This window comes from Streptopelia decaocto (assembly GCF_964273445.1).
Source record: "Streptopelia decaocto genome assembly, chromosome: 15".
Taxonomy (NCBI): domain Eukaryota; kingdom Metazoa; phylum Chordata; class Aves; order Columbiformes; family Columbidae; genus Streptopelia; species Streptopelia decaocto.
The window spans coordinates 8,982,641-8,998,294 of NC_138670.1; the positions used below are offsets into that span (position 1 = coordinate 8,982,641).

Consider the following 15,654-nt stretch of genomic DNA (forward strand, 5'->3'; position numbering starts at 1 on the left):
CCACTTATCTAATAAATAATCTCCAGTTGAGCTACAAGTTGCTCCAGCACATTCTGTTTTCCTCAGTGGTACTGAGACTCCCCAGTTCTGGACGTCCCCAAATAGGTGAAGGGCCTGTGGTCTCATTATCCAGTAGTTTTAAAGGGATGTCGGGAAGGCTGGTTGTGGTTCTTCTATGGTGCCAGGAGCCAACGGACCATCTGCAGCTATAAAATCCTCCTCAGGGCTTCTTGAATTCTCTAGCCCCTTTCTTTTAAATGTTCTTTGCTGGCACACTAAGCATTGGCCTTCCTCCCCCTGCTTAGTACCGGGATGCCTAAAATTCAATATACTATTGAAAAAGAGCCTGTCCATCCTCTGGTTAAACTCTGTCCTCTTTGTGTGTCCTTGCATTGCCTGCTCCAAAAGGCAAGAAAAGCAGAACTAAAGGGATGCTGTTTGGTTACAGAAACTGACTAAATAAATTCAGAGTATGTTTTGTATGTCAGACTGAAAATCAGATGTCCCAATAACATCAATGACAACATTTTAAAAAAATGTTTGTTTTACCGGGAGCAAAACTAGACCTTGAATTGGCTGCACCTATACAGCAATGCTCTGTAAAATGAACAGAGCTCCTAAATTTGCTGTGCAGGATCCAACCCTGGCCAGTTGAGACTGATATCCTGCTTTTGACCTCCCTTTTTGGACATCTTTGACCTTTAAATGTTAGCATAGCAATTTCTGTACATGAACGCATAGAACTCCCTTCTTCACCGAGGTGTAGAGGCTGTTCTGTGCCCTGAAGCATGAGACTTGATTGCTGCCTCTTAGCACTTGTAAGCACAAAAGCTAATGGTCACACTTGCAGAATAAACTAATTAAGGGAAAATGCTGAAGTCCTTCAGTTTCTGCTCAGCCTTCTTCAGTGAGAGTAGTGCCTTGAACAAGGCCTAAAACCAGTGCCTGACCCACCGTGTGAGCCTGGATGGCTTGCATTAGCCCTGAAAGGTGTCAGACGAAGGAGTTGGGTAAGATGATGTGCCAGCACGGCCTTGTCATTAAATGACTGCAACTTTCTCTCATGCAGCTCAGCTGAAGGATGGCGCACTCAGAGCAGTGTTGGTTCTGGGCATCAGAACAGATGCGATGAGCAGTGAGGACCCTCCTGTAGAAAGACAGCGCGGTGGGAAGATGAGCTGTGCAGTTAAAGGCTGTGAGTGCAGAGGTCGGGTATTGTCAAATGTGTATCTGTTAGAGGAGAAGATGTCTGTTGGTGAATGGATGCATTGGGGAAGCACCCTAGTTGTGAGAGCAAACTTTACCACAGACTGTTAATCACCCACTTGGGAAGGAACAAGCTCAGTTCAGCCCTGATTCTGGTACCAGAAACCAAGAGTAAAATGATTCTGTGCTCTGGAGATGAAAATTATTTTGAATCCTTGGAATAGGCAGAAGGAAATTTTTCCTGCTTGCTGTTTTTTGGGGGCATATTTTTATTATTATTTTGTAGGTAAGTCTTCAGCTGATGTTTTTGGTCTTGTCTCTAGTCATTTAAAAGTGCGTTAGCAGTAAATCAAGGTGCATTTCCCCTGTAGGGTTTCCTGTATGTCAAAGCCATGTTAATTCTCTTTGATTTTCTTCCCTTAGCCCCAGCCATTGCTGCAGATCCTTCCTCTCTTTGTCCCTTTGGACATCAAAGGATTGCAAGGGGACAGCCCGGGCAAGAAGCTCCTCCCTGCTCATTAGCCTCCATAAAACAGGGACTCACCTTGGCTGGCTGTGTGTGGAGCCCCATCCTCATCCCGCTCACTCTTGACACTGGATCTCAGAAGGAAGAGCTTTTGCTTGCTTCAGGACACCAGACCTGCTTTTGAACTGGACTATTTTGGCTTCCCTTATAAGAACTCTGGTGACTCTCTCAGCTGTGCAAGCTCCCAGACTCCCCAGTACATGGAAAAATGCAAGCTTTACCAGGTAGGTAAAGGTCTCCCTCCTTTTCCTATTGCACAGGAGGAACTGAGACTTACACCAAGAGCGTACAATCATTTTAGAAAGGGAAGAAGTGCTCCTGAAGGGTTGCCAGCATTTATTGTAGTCTATATGTCACTGGAGAGTATTTCCAAAACATTGGTGGGGATTTTTTTAGCTTTGTGGGGCTTTTTGGTTTTTTTATGTATTTGGGTTTATTTTTAAATAGGAATAGATGAGGAACTGTGGTTTTGAGTGTTCTTTGTGAGCCTCGGGAGACCTTTTGTAAGGTAGCAAAGGTTTACTCACAATTGTGCCCGTAACTCGCTTATATGTATCACCTTATGCAATGCAGTCATTCACGGAAGGGTAGAGGTGTTACTTGTATATGGTCTGCAACGTTCCTTCGAGTTGCAGGCCATGGAAGCTTTGGAAATATTTATTTTTATATTGCTAAGAACAGTTCTGATAAAAACTATCTGGTTTTGTCTTTCCTTGTCTTTTTTCTGCCCTTTAAAAGTATGAAGCCCGAGCAGATGGACCCCACCTCTACCAACTTTCATGCCCAAACATACTATTTTTATGATTTCTGTAGAGCTTTGTTTATATTTTCCTTCATCAGTCCTTCCTATAACATGTGGTTAACCTCTTCTGTCTGGGGCATGGTCACGCTGGGCACAATGACAGATAAGGGCCAGCCCAGAGGTACCGCATTTGTGAGGATAACTGAAACCCAGACTTAATCCTGGGTTTTACTCTGCATCAGAAGGAAACAACTGCTCACCTAGTTCAGGTATAGCAGTTCTTGTGAGCGTTAGAGATGCCTGCGGATTCTCAGCTTCCTTTCTCTACCTCTGCAATGTGTTGTTTCATTCATAAGCAAAATACATGTGCAATGGCTCAGATAATTTCCACCTTCGCTGTTGTTTTGGGATTTTGTAAAGCAGTCCATACTGTGTTGATCTGATTCATACTGATTTCTGCCACTTCAGGAGAAAAAATCACAGGCTGTGTTAGGTATTTTATCATGTTGAAGATTCCAGCTATTGCAGAAGTCGCCTCGTTTTCTTCCTGCGTTGTTTCTGGTGTGTGACCCCACACAGCAGAAATATTCTGGGTGATGACTGGGTGCATTTGAGAGGTGAAGACATTGGACTTACAGAAATATGGTACTTTATTACTGCTAGAAAGCTTTGTGGTTCTGAGAAATGAGGTTTTTCTACTGACATTTATTATAAGGTCAGAGAACATGGGGGTTTTTTTGGTTATTGGTGAGATTAATTTATTGGGTAGCTTTATATATTGACATGTATTTCTTCCCTGTGGACACCGGTAGCTGTTAGTGTTGGACTTCTTCCCTCAGAAGGTAACAGCTACAAATGCAATAACAACTGATATTAGTGAAGGTCAGAAGCGTACCGTTTGCCTTCTTGGAGTTTTCCGGTATTGCGAACCCTATTCCATACATTTTGGGAAGGCTGCAACAAATTTTCTGGCATTGTAACGTTGTCTCAGTAGCTGACAATTCAGGGACTCGTTTAGGTGAGTGGATTATACTCAAGCATCCTCTGTCCAAAGATCTAATTGTGCCTGCAAGCATTACTGAGTTGACTCTCATTTCTCTTTCTCTCCTTTCTATCTCCAAGATAAAAAAATATATGTATAGCCTGTTCTAGATATAGAAACTGAAGGACAAACTGCTCGTATTTGTATAAGGACTTGATTTTCAAGCATAGAATAGATTGAAGATGTCTTAATTTTCAGTGCCTTTATAATATCAGCTATCTTCCTATTCAACCTCATCTTGGCATAAAGCATGTGTTTTAAAGTATGCCACATGCAGTATTACACCGCAATGATAACACTACTACTTTTAAAATAGATTAAATATTTCCCAAGAATTTTAGTTCTAAATTTCTTTCAACTAATACTTAAAACTAAGTTACAGAGAAGACGCAACAGATGTATGACTTTACCCAGTTTAGCTCCAGCCAGCCCTGGGCTCCACACAGCAGATCTCCAGTGGATCTGCAGATGGATCCGCAGGCGCAGGCCGGGCTGTGCGGATCTGTTCACAAGCTCACATCATCGCTGGGGTCCAGATCCCTGTGCAAACTGTTCCTGTCTTGGTTTTCAACGTTACACCGGTGCATTGTGGACTCTTTTTGGTGAAAAACAAGTTGTAAGAACTGCCTTTTATTTTTAATTCAGCATCAATCTCCTTTCACTTAAATTCCTCTTGACTTCTTTGGAAGTCTCCCCTCAGTAAGGACTCCTTTGTTGTAGTCTCGTTTAATGGCATTGGAATTTGCTTACGAAAATGTTAATTGCAAAATTCATTTGGGGAAGGAGTGAGCATCTGTGTGGCTAATCAAAATCTGTTTGCATGTATTTGTGACTGGATGACTCCTGTGGGAAATCAGCCCGACTTTATTGTAACTCCTTTTGATACATGTGCTGCACTGAGTTACCGAATGCATCGTCTCATGGCAGCTTTCATGTCTTTGCAAGAGGATATGGGGGAAGCTTTAGTAAGAACATGTTAACAGGCTAATCTTAGTGAGCAAACTAGGTGTCACTTCTTAGCCAGTTCATTAATGTTGGATCAAAGCAGAAAAGGGTAGAGGATATTTTTTTTTTAAATGCCTAAAGACCTTTACAAACTGACAAAATTGTGTTTAAATGTCTTTCACTTCCTAATGCTGTGGGAAGAACCCCTTGAACTCGCATGGGGTTGTTTTTGTGGAGGGATGTTGCTTTCTGAAAAATGCTGATTTCTCTGGAAATAGTTGTCTACTTCTCTTGCTTATTCTTTTGAAGACATTACTCAGGAAAGCTGTAACACGATGGAAATTCCTCTGTTCCTGATATACTCTGAATAAGATCTGATGCAGAGTAAGAGGTGGAAAAATCTCCCTTTTAAACCAACGGCCGATGGCGCGTCCCCCAGCAGCAGCGTCCGGTGTCCGCGGGGTGTCCCCGAGCCCAGCAGGGTTATCAACACCTCCTTCAGACTGCAGGGCGGTGTTAGTAAGGCCTTCCTGGGTATGAAATCAGTCCGTCAGTAGCTATACCAAGTCACAATTTTGACCTAAAACGGAACTGGGTTTTTCGCCTGCGCTTTTCAGTATGGCAGCAGCAATCTTGTGTGGGCTACAATGTAGGAAGGAGCTCCTATAGGAGGTTTTTAATCCAAACAGCTTTGCAGAGAAGGTTGGTACCATCACCAAAGACAGTTTCTCCAGTAGCTGCCCTTTCCTGTGCCCCAGCACTGCAGTCAGTCCTCTGCCTGCAGAGGAAAGCGCAGGCAGGGTGCAGGCAGCCGCTGTGCCGTGCGCTGTTACTGAGGAGGCACCTTCCACCACCGTCACAGGCTCCTCGGTGGTCTTCATCTCCCAGCCCAGTTCAGACCAGCTATCCTGTTTTAGGAATATTCTGTGGCTTGGCTCCATCACTTCCCTTTCCCACTTACATTTGGGTCTCATGTCTATCCTTTCTGTGTCCTCTGGAGAGATTTTTCACCTCTGCTACCACCTACCTGTCATTTTCTCCCACTACGCAGTGATACACTCAAAATCTTTCCCATCCTTTCAGCTTTCATTTCATTCTCTTGGTAAAGTGTTTTGTGTAACCCTGATCATAGCAGAACAGGAATGAAGGTGGATTGTGGCTGCCAGCCACTGTGAGTTTTGGAGCAAAGGAGGTCGGGTTGAGTTTGTACAACACGTAAATCTCTACTAAAGAACTTGAGAGCTAAAAAGAAACCTGTTGGAAAAGCCTTTATGCCTTCTGAGCCGACTAAGTAACAAAAAGCCTTTGAAGGAGAATAATTTTCTTTAAGAGATGTGCTGTGGCACAGGCTCCCCAGTTCTCGGCAGCACCCGGGACCTTCATGGGTGAAATCTCAGCACTGATCTTCCTGAGCTGAACCAGCGCCGTACCCTACATGGAGGTGTGGAGCTGAGACGTAGCATGACCAGACAGGAGGAGTGATGGACAGACGTACAGATGCTGTCTGTTACAACAGCGTGTGAAATTCGGTAGCTCCCTGTAGTGGAGGGTGCTGGGGGCACTGTTGTGGGTGCTGCATCTTGGGCCCTGTCTCCTGCCTGTCCAAACTTACCATTTTCTCTCTCTCCTGGCAGACGTGAAAGCGCCGTGTGAGGCTCTTCCTTCCCCCAGCCTGGAGCACTACCCGCAGAGCTCCATCGTGGTCACCCTCGAGGACATGGATCTCTGGATGAAGTTTCATCAGATAGGAACTGAGATGATCATCACTAAATCTGGCAGGTGAGGGGAGCAGGACAGCTCACACCATACCCCTCCAAACTGCTAACAAAATCTCCCAGTGCTCATTTTTTGAATGGCTGCCCTTAAACCAAGTTTTTTAGCCAATTATGTGCATCTCGCTGCCTCCAGCAAAAGAATTGCACTTTCAGGATATCATAGAAATCCAAACTGTGAAGTGCAAAAGGTCACAGTGGGGCTGATGTGCTGAGAAAACTTCTGTACTCTTATCTCAGCCCTTAACGCTGATGTTCTTCCTGTCCCTGGGAGGTTGCTCTGGAAAGTGCCCTGGGCTTCCTTTGCCTCGGTCACAGGCAGCAGCAGCTGAGCAGTAAATACCTGGTTTTGAGTCTGCATTTGCAGGCAAGAGCATTGTGTAGAATAGTAACAATCTGTGTGTGCAGACTACTCTAAAGTTTAAATGAGTCATGTGTTGTGGAGCTAGCAGTGAAAGAACATGAAATTGTGAAATTGTAATGTATTATGTCGAAGCTGCTGTGAGCTGAAATAATCCCTTTGGGTAGGGAGGTAGGTGTCAAAGCTTTTTTGCAGAGTCAGAAGATGAAAGTGGTGTCAGGGAGTACTGGAATGGAAAACTAGATGTGCTCTTAAATGAAAGCACGTTTTCTACCCATGCTAGAAAATGCTCTAATCTACCCTCCAGGGCTGTGATAGCTGCAGAAGCCGAGGAGCTATGTGCGGTTCCAAATATTTTCTTCTAAGTTTCCCACTGTCGTATTGCAGGAATCAGAGAAACAAAAGCAGTAACAGTGTCAGGCCACCAGCAACTGCTGCTCTCTTGGTGCCTATTCCACCTAAGCCCATAGGGTTAGACAATACATCAGTAAAATGGTAAAAATGTTCAATAGCCGGTCTGTAGAAATACTGCTACCAAACTTGGTACAATAGTGAGTAAACATGACCTGCTGCTTCATCCGTAGACAATGCCCACTTTACAGAGAAATCCTTACACTGTGTATTTAATTTCTCCTTCAGACGAATGTTTCCACAATGTAAAATCAAAGTTTCTGGCTTAATCCCATATGCCAAGTACCTCATGCTGGTAGATTTTGTGCCAATGGACAACTTCAGGTACAAGGTAAGTACTTTAATAGAAGTTATGCTGTCCTTCCGTCTTTGTTTGAAGTAGATTGATCTTTATGCTTCAGTGGCCAGGCTGATATATAAATTGTCTTTGGACAAAGTTCAGAAATAATTGGTGGATTTCATGCCTCTCTGGAGTTGTCAGTTTCGCTTGGGGAGCAGCTGGAAAGGTAACTAATTTTCATTTGAAGTGGTACAGTTTTAATCATAAATAACGTCAGGCTTCTCTGACAGCCATTGTGAGACAGGGAGGAAAACTGAAGCCTAAACTTGGAGCTATTTTGGTAATATGATCATGGCTCATAAGAGAGAATCTGCTACTTGTGCTTCAGAGGAGCCCACTAAATTGACAGTGGAGCAAAGTTGCTGAGGCTGTCCTGTGATGAATGTAGGGTTGGGTATTTTTAAGCTCTAGATATGTGTCTTTCTGTTCACAGTGGAATAAAGATCAGTGGGAAGTTGCTGGAAAAGCAGAGCCCCAGCTGCCGTGTCGTACCTACGTCCACCCCGATTCCCCAGCTCCCGGCAGCCACTGGATGAAAGAACCCGTCTCCTTCCAGAAGCTGAAGCTCACCAACAACACACTGGATCAACACGGGCATGTAGGTTGTAGCTGCCCTTGTGCTGTGCTTCTGGGATTTCACTGCAGAGGGATGTTATGGGAAATATGTGAGATCTGTGAGAAATTGGATTGTGTGGAAATTAGGACATATCCTAGTGCCCTTTCTTCCTCCGTCAGCCGAGCCTTTGTGCCCCCTGAACCAGCTGCTAGGGAGGGCTTTGGTCTGTACTGTTGCTGTAGAGATGTGGTGAAGACACCAGCTCCAGGCAGGCAGCCCTGGTTTGAAAAGGATGTCCTGGGAGTCTCCAGTGGAGACTTCGCACAGTGTGTTGGCACTGGTTGCACATGGAAACTTTCTCCTTTGTCTGTCTCTGTGCCAGATCATCCTCCACTCCATGCATCGTTACAAGCCTCGCTTCCACATTGTGCAGGCAGATGACCTCTTCAGTGTCCGCTGGAGCATCTTCCAAGTCTTCAGCTTCCCTGAGACCGTCTTCACTTCTGTTACTGCCTACCAGAACGAGCAGGTACAGTGTGCAAGTTCTGCTCTTGGGCACATTGCTAAACGTTGTCTTTAGAAAACTTGTAGAGGAAGGTGTCTCCTTCCAAGCTACTCATCCTGGGTGCCTGTGATGGAGAGCGAGCAGAAATAGGCACATTATGGTTCCTATGGAAAACATCTGCTCTGCACTGAGATGAATCACACACCTTAATTGGATAAAATGCACTGTCAGTGATTAACAGAACCCTGCATGCAGTAAAATAGGGGCAGAAGTCCAGATACTGACCCTGTATATTTCTCTAGTCAGATGAATCCCACCCAAATTCCTGCTGACCCTGGCAAAGTCACTTCTCTCTGTATGTCAGTTCCTAATCAATAGCAGGAGCTGCTGGGAGAGCTCAGATACTGTGGCAAGGGCGTGCCCAAAACCCTCAGACAAGCTGTTGTGATAAATAGTGAGGTGAACATCTTGAAATGGTAAAGAACGCAACGAGTCATCACGATACTGAATCTTGTTCTTTTTATTTTAAGATTACAAAGCTCAAGATTGACAACAATCCATTTGCTAAAGGTTTCCGTGAGCATGGGAAGAACACTCGAAGGTAAACTGTTTTTTCATCTTAATTTAATTATAACTGGAGTTCACTTGTGAATTTTACCCAAGGCCTTTGAGCAAAACGATACCAGCTGGCTCTGTAGAGCCTGCTGTGCTGCGCACACTGCGTTTGCCTGTGTCTGGGAATGACTTCCCCCGGTGCAGCCTCCTCCCGAGGGACCTGGGGAGTGGGAGGAGATACAGGATTTCCTACAGAAGTGTGGGAGGTGTGACAAATTGGAGACCCACATTCCCTTGCAAGCTGGAGCTAGACTGGAGTCTGACATGTGAATAGCAGTGATAACAGGAATCCACAGTAGATTGTTGTGTCTCTCTGAGATCAGCTTGATTCTGACATTTGGAGGTTCCCTCATCTCCTTTCCCTCTGTGTGGAAAAGCAGCTCTTCCAACAGGAGATTTTGTCTGCAAGAGAGAAGATGGATCCCAATAGCAGCAAGATCTTCTGTCTGGTCTGAGGGCAGCCAGTGCATGACATGAAAACAAAAAGCTTAAATGTAACCATAGACTGGCAATAGAGAAGGAAAAAATGTTTTTTTCCAAGCAGAAAATGTTATGAAAATACCTGAGATTCTGGTTTGTTATTTTATGCTTGAAAAAGATCTCATTTCCTGATGAAAAGGGCCAAAAGTGACTCTTTTTTTACTTAAACTTTGAAAATGTCATGGATTTTCTTCTCCTCCTAGGATCATCTCTGACTAAGCTTAGACTCATTTTCCATTTAGGAAAAAGCTAATTTCAACTGAAAGACCCTTCCTACTATACATGTACCCATGTGCATAGTATGTATACTCAGTGCCAAATCCTCCACTGCTCGGTTTCCCCTTGATTGTGCCTTTGTACAAAACGAGGCCGGAAACCCCTTTACCGATGTATCCCCAGTATCCTGCGGGGCGAGGGCTCTCGCTGGAAGCACACACCTCGTAGTTTTGTCTTCCAGGGCTTGTCCAGCATCCGTTGCATATTGACCTAGGCAAAAACCTTACATACAAGCTACCCCCATGTCTTGTTTCTTTTCCAGGGAAGGACGAACCAAATGCCAGAAGCCCAGTCCAGCCAAGGGCCAGAAGAGGAAGCTGCCCGAGGAAAAGCAGTCCGGTGCTGAGGAACGTGGTAATATTGATCGCAACAAACCCAGAGAACCATTTCCAAACAGTGCCTGGGCCACAGGGAGGAAAAGAAACAGCAACATAGCCCACTCTGTGGGGAGGGTGGCCTGGGTGGAGGTCCTAAAGAGTGCTGTGCATGGCTTTGAGTCTCTGACCCTTTCTGGGAGTGTTCCACAGGAGATGGCTCACAAGTCACTTGTCATTACTGACTACTCGTCAGCCTCTCACCAACCTCCCAGCTGGCCACATATCATCATAGGTTGTGCTTTTGTAACTTCCGGTAGCAATATGAGCTTGCAGTATCACCCATTGCTTTCTTCTCAGTTCTCATCGATGCGGTTGGACCAGCAGTGCTGTTTGTGCAGCAGGGTTGTGATGCAGATGTTGGAACTGATAACATAAAAAAAAAAAAAAATCTCTCTGTTAGGTTATTTTTTAAGCTGGATCATTCCTTGTTCCAGTTCACAGTGCTGCTTGCAGCAGCACAGCTAAGGAGAGAGGACAGGCCAAGACCAAACACCACAGCGTAAGGGCAGAAGAAGCTGGGAAAGGCTGGTCCCTTCAGGCAGTGTGACTGCAGGAGGGGCGTTGGTGTGTTGCCTTCCGCCATCCTGCTGTTAGTGCAGCTGCCGATAGACCATAGAATCATTCTGGTTGGATCCTCAGGATCATTGAGTCCAACTCTAGCACTAAACCATGTCCCCATGAACCTTGTCTAAATGCCTTTTAAACACCTCCAGGGATGGCGATTCAACCATTGTGAGCTCTGGCGCTCTCTTCCCCCTTCTCATTTGTTTCCTTTCTTTCTTTTCCCTGCTGTGAGTCAGATTTTGAGAAAGATGAGAATGTAGACGTGAAGGAAGAGAGCAGCCCCGTCGTGGTCAGCAGCGGATTCCCCTTCTGGGTCTCGGAGCAGAGCGGCAGCCATGCCTTCCCTGCAGCATCGCCTGTGCCAGCTGACCAGAGGGAGGGTCTGGCCAGAGAGCAGCAAGTGCCTACGCCATCCTACCAGACATACCGGTGAGCCCCACCTCCTGGTCCTTATGTCCAAAGCCACCGGTTAATTGGTGGGATTCCTCCTCCTCTGCTGGGTATTTTCGAAGAAAAACAGCCAGTGGGAGTGCGGAAGGATGCGTTGCTATTGATCAACATGCCTTGGGTGATAGATGCTAGGTTAACGTGGAGATAGCTCCACAACAAAGCCTTCTGCTCTTTATTTACCTGTCCTGAAATGCTCTCCCAGGCAGCTCTGTGTACCGCTGGGATTGCCTGTCCTTTGAAGGCAGCGTGTTGTTGGAGGAATGGCAGAACTCCAGTGACTTGTTTTTTTCCCCCTCCTTATCATTTCAAATTCAGGTATGAGTTGTAGTGAGCCCAGACTAGAACTGAGCCAGAACTAGAGTAATGTGGGCTTACCCTCTCTGACATTTATTTGTTTCTGTGTGAGTGACAGCGAGGCTTGAACTAAAATACACACTAGCAGGAAGACGAAGCAGTAGGCGAGGGGAAGAGGGCATGCTCAGAGCTCGCCCTGCCTCTCCCCGGGGGATCTGTGTGGGTTTTCAGTGGTTTTCTGCTGTGGTAGGTCTGACTCGCTCTTCTCTCTGCCCTCGGGGATCAGGTTCCATGAAACTGGGGACAGCCAGCAGCTTCCCACCCGCGATGCCACCACCTTGAACGAATTCCGGGCAAGGTGCCACCCCTTGGATCTCGCCACAGTGCCCGAACACGACTCCAAACAGCTCCCAGAGGGCTTCACCAACCTGCCTCCGCTCCCCCCGCCCCTGCCTCCTCCTCAGGACTACACGGGGATGGTGAACATGGCTCTAGACTCTGTCGGGAAAGCCGGGGCTCGAGCGCCCGTGTACAGTCCGTACGGCAGCGAGCAGGGCCTCGGGCAGTGGATGGTGCCTTCCCACAGCCAGTACAGGGCAATGAGCTACTCAGCCTTCTCCACGGAGTACAACGCACAGGGGGCTCCAGGACATGCCCACGGGACCATGGCAGAGTGGAGCCAGTACCCACTGTTCCCATACGCCTGCTGGTGAACGGGGAAGACCCTTCCCAATGAAAAGACTGAAAGAAACTTGTAAATGAGATGATACTTGCTTGGGAGCGGTGATCTTGAAGCCTTGTCTACACTAGACAAAGATGCATTGCTGCAAGCGGTAGCGTGGGACACCTCCGCTCCCTTGTCTCCTTGCACAGCAACCTTCACCATATTTCACAGGCAATGGCTAAACTGGTGGCTGCCCCAGCCATGTCAGCGTGGGTCTGGCTGAACTGTGATGTGTTCTGCAGGGTGTATTTCTTCCAACAGGAGCAGGAAACCACAGGAGCTGCAAGAGCAGTATTTAAACAGCTGCTAAACTCTCAGTCCCAGGCTATTCGCATCTCATGTTTGGCAGTTTCCAAAATCCTTTCCTCCAGGGCTTGTGTGCAAGGAGACAGAGGCTGAGGAGTTTCAGTAAGCTGTCCAGGTGGCCAAGCTGTAGAGAATTATTGCAAAGACAAGCAAAGCAACCAATCCCGGTGTCCCCTTGACAGTTTCCTCACTTAGTTTAGTCAAACAAAAGCTGGTCTTGCTTTTCTTCCAGGAGCATATGGGAGTAAAATACACAACAGCACCTGCATGCCAGGAGTGCAGTGGTGGGTCCCACAGGCAGGGAAGAGTTTGTCCTGTGCAGGAGAAGCAGCAGCAAGGCTGTGTGTTGTGTCTGCATGTCCCCTGTGCCATCCCTCTCCCGTCACCCCTAGAGTCAAGGTTAGTGAAACACTCTTCTTTCTGCCGGTGGTTATGGGAGGTTGTTCACAGAACGTGGGGGCTACTCTGGGGGTTTCCAAAGGCCTGTGGGTATCAGAAACAGAGCCAGCAATAGTGGCTGCGTCACTCTGATCTCTTCCTTTTGAGGGAAAGGAAATCTCTCACTGTGAACTTCTTCCATGGTTAGTTACCAGAGCAGTTTCACCTCCTGTATCTCTGGTCCATCGAGGGGAGGAGCTGGACGGCCCGGGAGCAGCCTGGGCACCGCCCTGCACAGAGGATTTATTTGCATCTTCACATTAGAAGGGGGAAGCATCTCCGTTTGCCCAGGTGGCGGAATGGCCCTGGTAATGGGGTCTTGCTTGAGACAGGCTCTTTGCTTCTCAGGGAGAACAGATGGGCTGCTAGGTGTTATTTAGGGAATGTTTTCTTGTAACGCTTCAAATAAACTGCTGTGTGGCCTGTGGCCATCAGCAGGCAGTGAGGTGTGTCATTTAGCACATGTGCCAGATGGTTTTCTCTGTGTGTGTAGCAAGATGCTGTCTATGAGCAGAGCTGGGCGGGTTTGTGAGCACTGGAGCGTCGGGTCGGGCGTGCAGCGGCACCGGGAAGGGCTGTGCACGGTCTGCTCGGGCACCGGATCAGCGCTGTGTGTGCGCAGCATAGAAGTGTCAAGCCGTGTTTGTTATCGTTAAAATTACTTTGGAAAGGAGCCCTACAAATTTGTGCAACTCAACTACAAGGATGACTTCCTTTTTTAAATAGCTTCCGCTAACAGCTTTTGTACCACAATTATGATCTGGACAGAGCAGCCTGGCGCTTCCCCTTGGCTTTGCAGGGCGGGTGTGAGATGTGCACTGTTTAAATCAAGGTCAGGCTCCCCCACGGCATATGTGCTCAGTACTCTTAGCCTCTTCTCTGGCAGCACCCTGACCAGTAGTCATTTGTACCTGCTGTGCATGACACATGTGGCTGCGAGTGACTCACTAAAAAGAAATCTAGTTAGGGAAAAAATGTGGAGGAGATTGGTTTTAACCCCAGAATATTGTGATTTCCTGCTGTCCAAATGACAGCTGCACGAAGGCAGGTCAGTTGTGAAAGGCTGTCCTCTGTGGATGAGAAAAATACCCTGTCCCTGACCATTACTATTTGATCTTCCACATCATGGAAGTGGGATGAGAAGCCTGGATAGGGCGTTTGGTACCGTGAGCCCTGGGGGTGCTGTGTTGTGCCAAGTCCCTGCACTCCACCCCGCTGGCCGCTGCCAGCACCGCGCTAATGAGAAAAGAGAAAGTCACGCACCCCCCCAGCTACAGGTTAGATCTCTTTCTTTATTTTTGAAGTTGGGTTGTATTTCCCTCTGTCACAGGGTGCTAATGAGGATGAAAACCACGCTGTGGTGAGTACGAGGAACTGAGGAGATCTGAGCAGCACAGGGAAATCCCTTTGCAAATATGATTGTAATGTTATTTTTTCCAAACCTTGGGAATAGCGTTGCGAGTGCTGCTGCCCCGTGAGCCTGTCGCCAGAGCTGGTTTGGCAGGCGGCTCTGCACCGGGGTCAAAGACTCAGCCTTGTGCCTGGGACGAGCCATTCGTTACTCATCAGCCTTCTGTTGCAACAGGACTCCTTGCCCTTCTTCAGTGAATCATCCGGCTTATTAGAAAAGTACCTTTACTTTCCTCGCCTGCCTGTCTCTGGTTAAAGACTGAGGCTTGGCTGGTTTGTGAAGCCTTTGGATATTTTGCCCATAGGTTTGTGCTCTGGGCTCTGCTGCCTCCTCCTCACTTTGCAGTTCCCGCTGTCTTGTTTTCTTCAGCTGTGGCATTTAAAAGTCTGTATGAGCTTGACTGAAACACTGTTTTTGCACGCATGTGAGATAATGTAGTGCCTCTCTGACAGCTTCAATAAAAGGAAATGAGACATGCGGAAGGCAGGCCATTAAGAGCAATAAAATAAACTTTAAAGCGTGGGTTTTGTCCATCTCTTTCAAGCACACCAGTGGCTCCACTTTAGTCGTGTTACCTGGGGCCAGTCTCTACATGCACAACACGCTGCTGATCTCAGCGTTCGTGGTTCTGTGCAGCATGTTCAGTGAGCCCCAGGTTATCTGCTTGCATCTCTAGATGTGACTCAGGCTCTTGCACTATTTGCAGCAAATTGTTTTATTTTCTCTGTGTTTTCTGCTTCTCTCGTGCAGGTGAGTTACATAAGGATGAGGGCAAATGGCCTATAAATGGGATCTAGGTAAATTTCCTGTGGGAAATAAAGATCCTGATTTATTTTGGTTTCTCCTGGTTTTTGCAGCCTTAAGCCCTGTCTGACTGCCTCAGTGCAGATGGGAACGGCAGAAAGGGCTTTCTTGCCAACGCTGCAGTTTTTGCACAGACAGACCTGTCCCTGCCAGCAGCCGCAGGCTCGGGAGAGGCACCTGTGACGCTGCTGCCCTGCAGCACAGCGAAGAGCCCACCCCTCCCTGTGCCTCCCAAAACACGGGGTGAGTTCTAGGGGTGCAGGTTCCTTCTTGCTTGGCCCAGGATGTGTCCTCCGTGTTTGTCCCTGCTTGGTCACCTTCTGACACTTCAGAAGAACCGACCAGCTGGTTTCTGTAAGAGTTTATCTGATTTCCGAGTGTTGGAGGGAGAGAGATGTGCTCAGCTGGTGAAAACCCAGTTTGCTGTGTGGTGCCATCAGATGGGCATCCCTGGCGCAGCTCAGCCCAGCGGCATCACTGCTCACTGTCACCTGCAGTGGGTCCTGGTG

The 15,654-nt window shown here is 47.2% G+C and overlaps 1 protein-coding gene across 1 annotated transcript; it reads left to right on the forward strand.

Annotated features, from left to right (window-relative positions):
• Positions 1-1,137: 1,137 nt before the first annotated feature.
• On the forward strand, positions 1,138-14,794 carry LOC309446475 (T-box-containing protein TBX6L). Its single transcript, XM_082066278.1, has 10 exons — positions 1,138-1,195; positions 1,630-1,956; positions 6,096-6,240; positions 7,234-7,336; positions 7,779-7,943; positions 8,284-8,430; positions 8,937-9,007; positions 10,040-10,131; positions 10,955-11,147; positions 11,749-14,794. Exons 2-10 carry the CDS (start codon positions 1,941-1,943, stop codon positions 12,173-12,175), a joined length of 1,359 nt encoding a protein of 452 aa, XP_081922404.1. The 5' UTR covers positions 1,138-1,195; positions 1,630-1,940; the 3' UTR covers positions 12,176-14,794.
• The last annotated feature ends 860 nt before the right edge of the window (positions 14,795-15,654 follow it).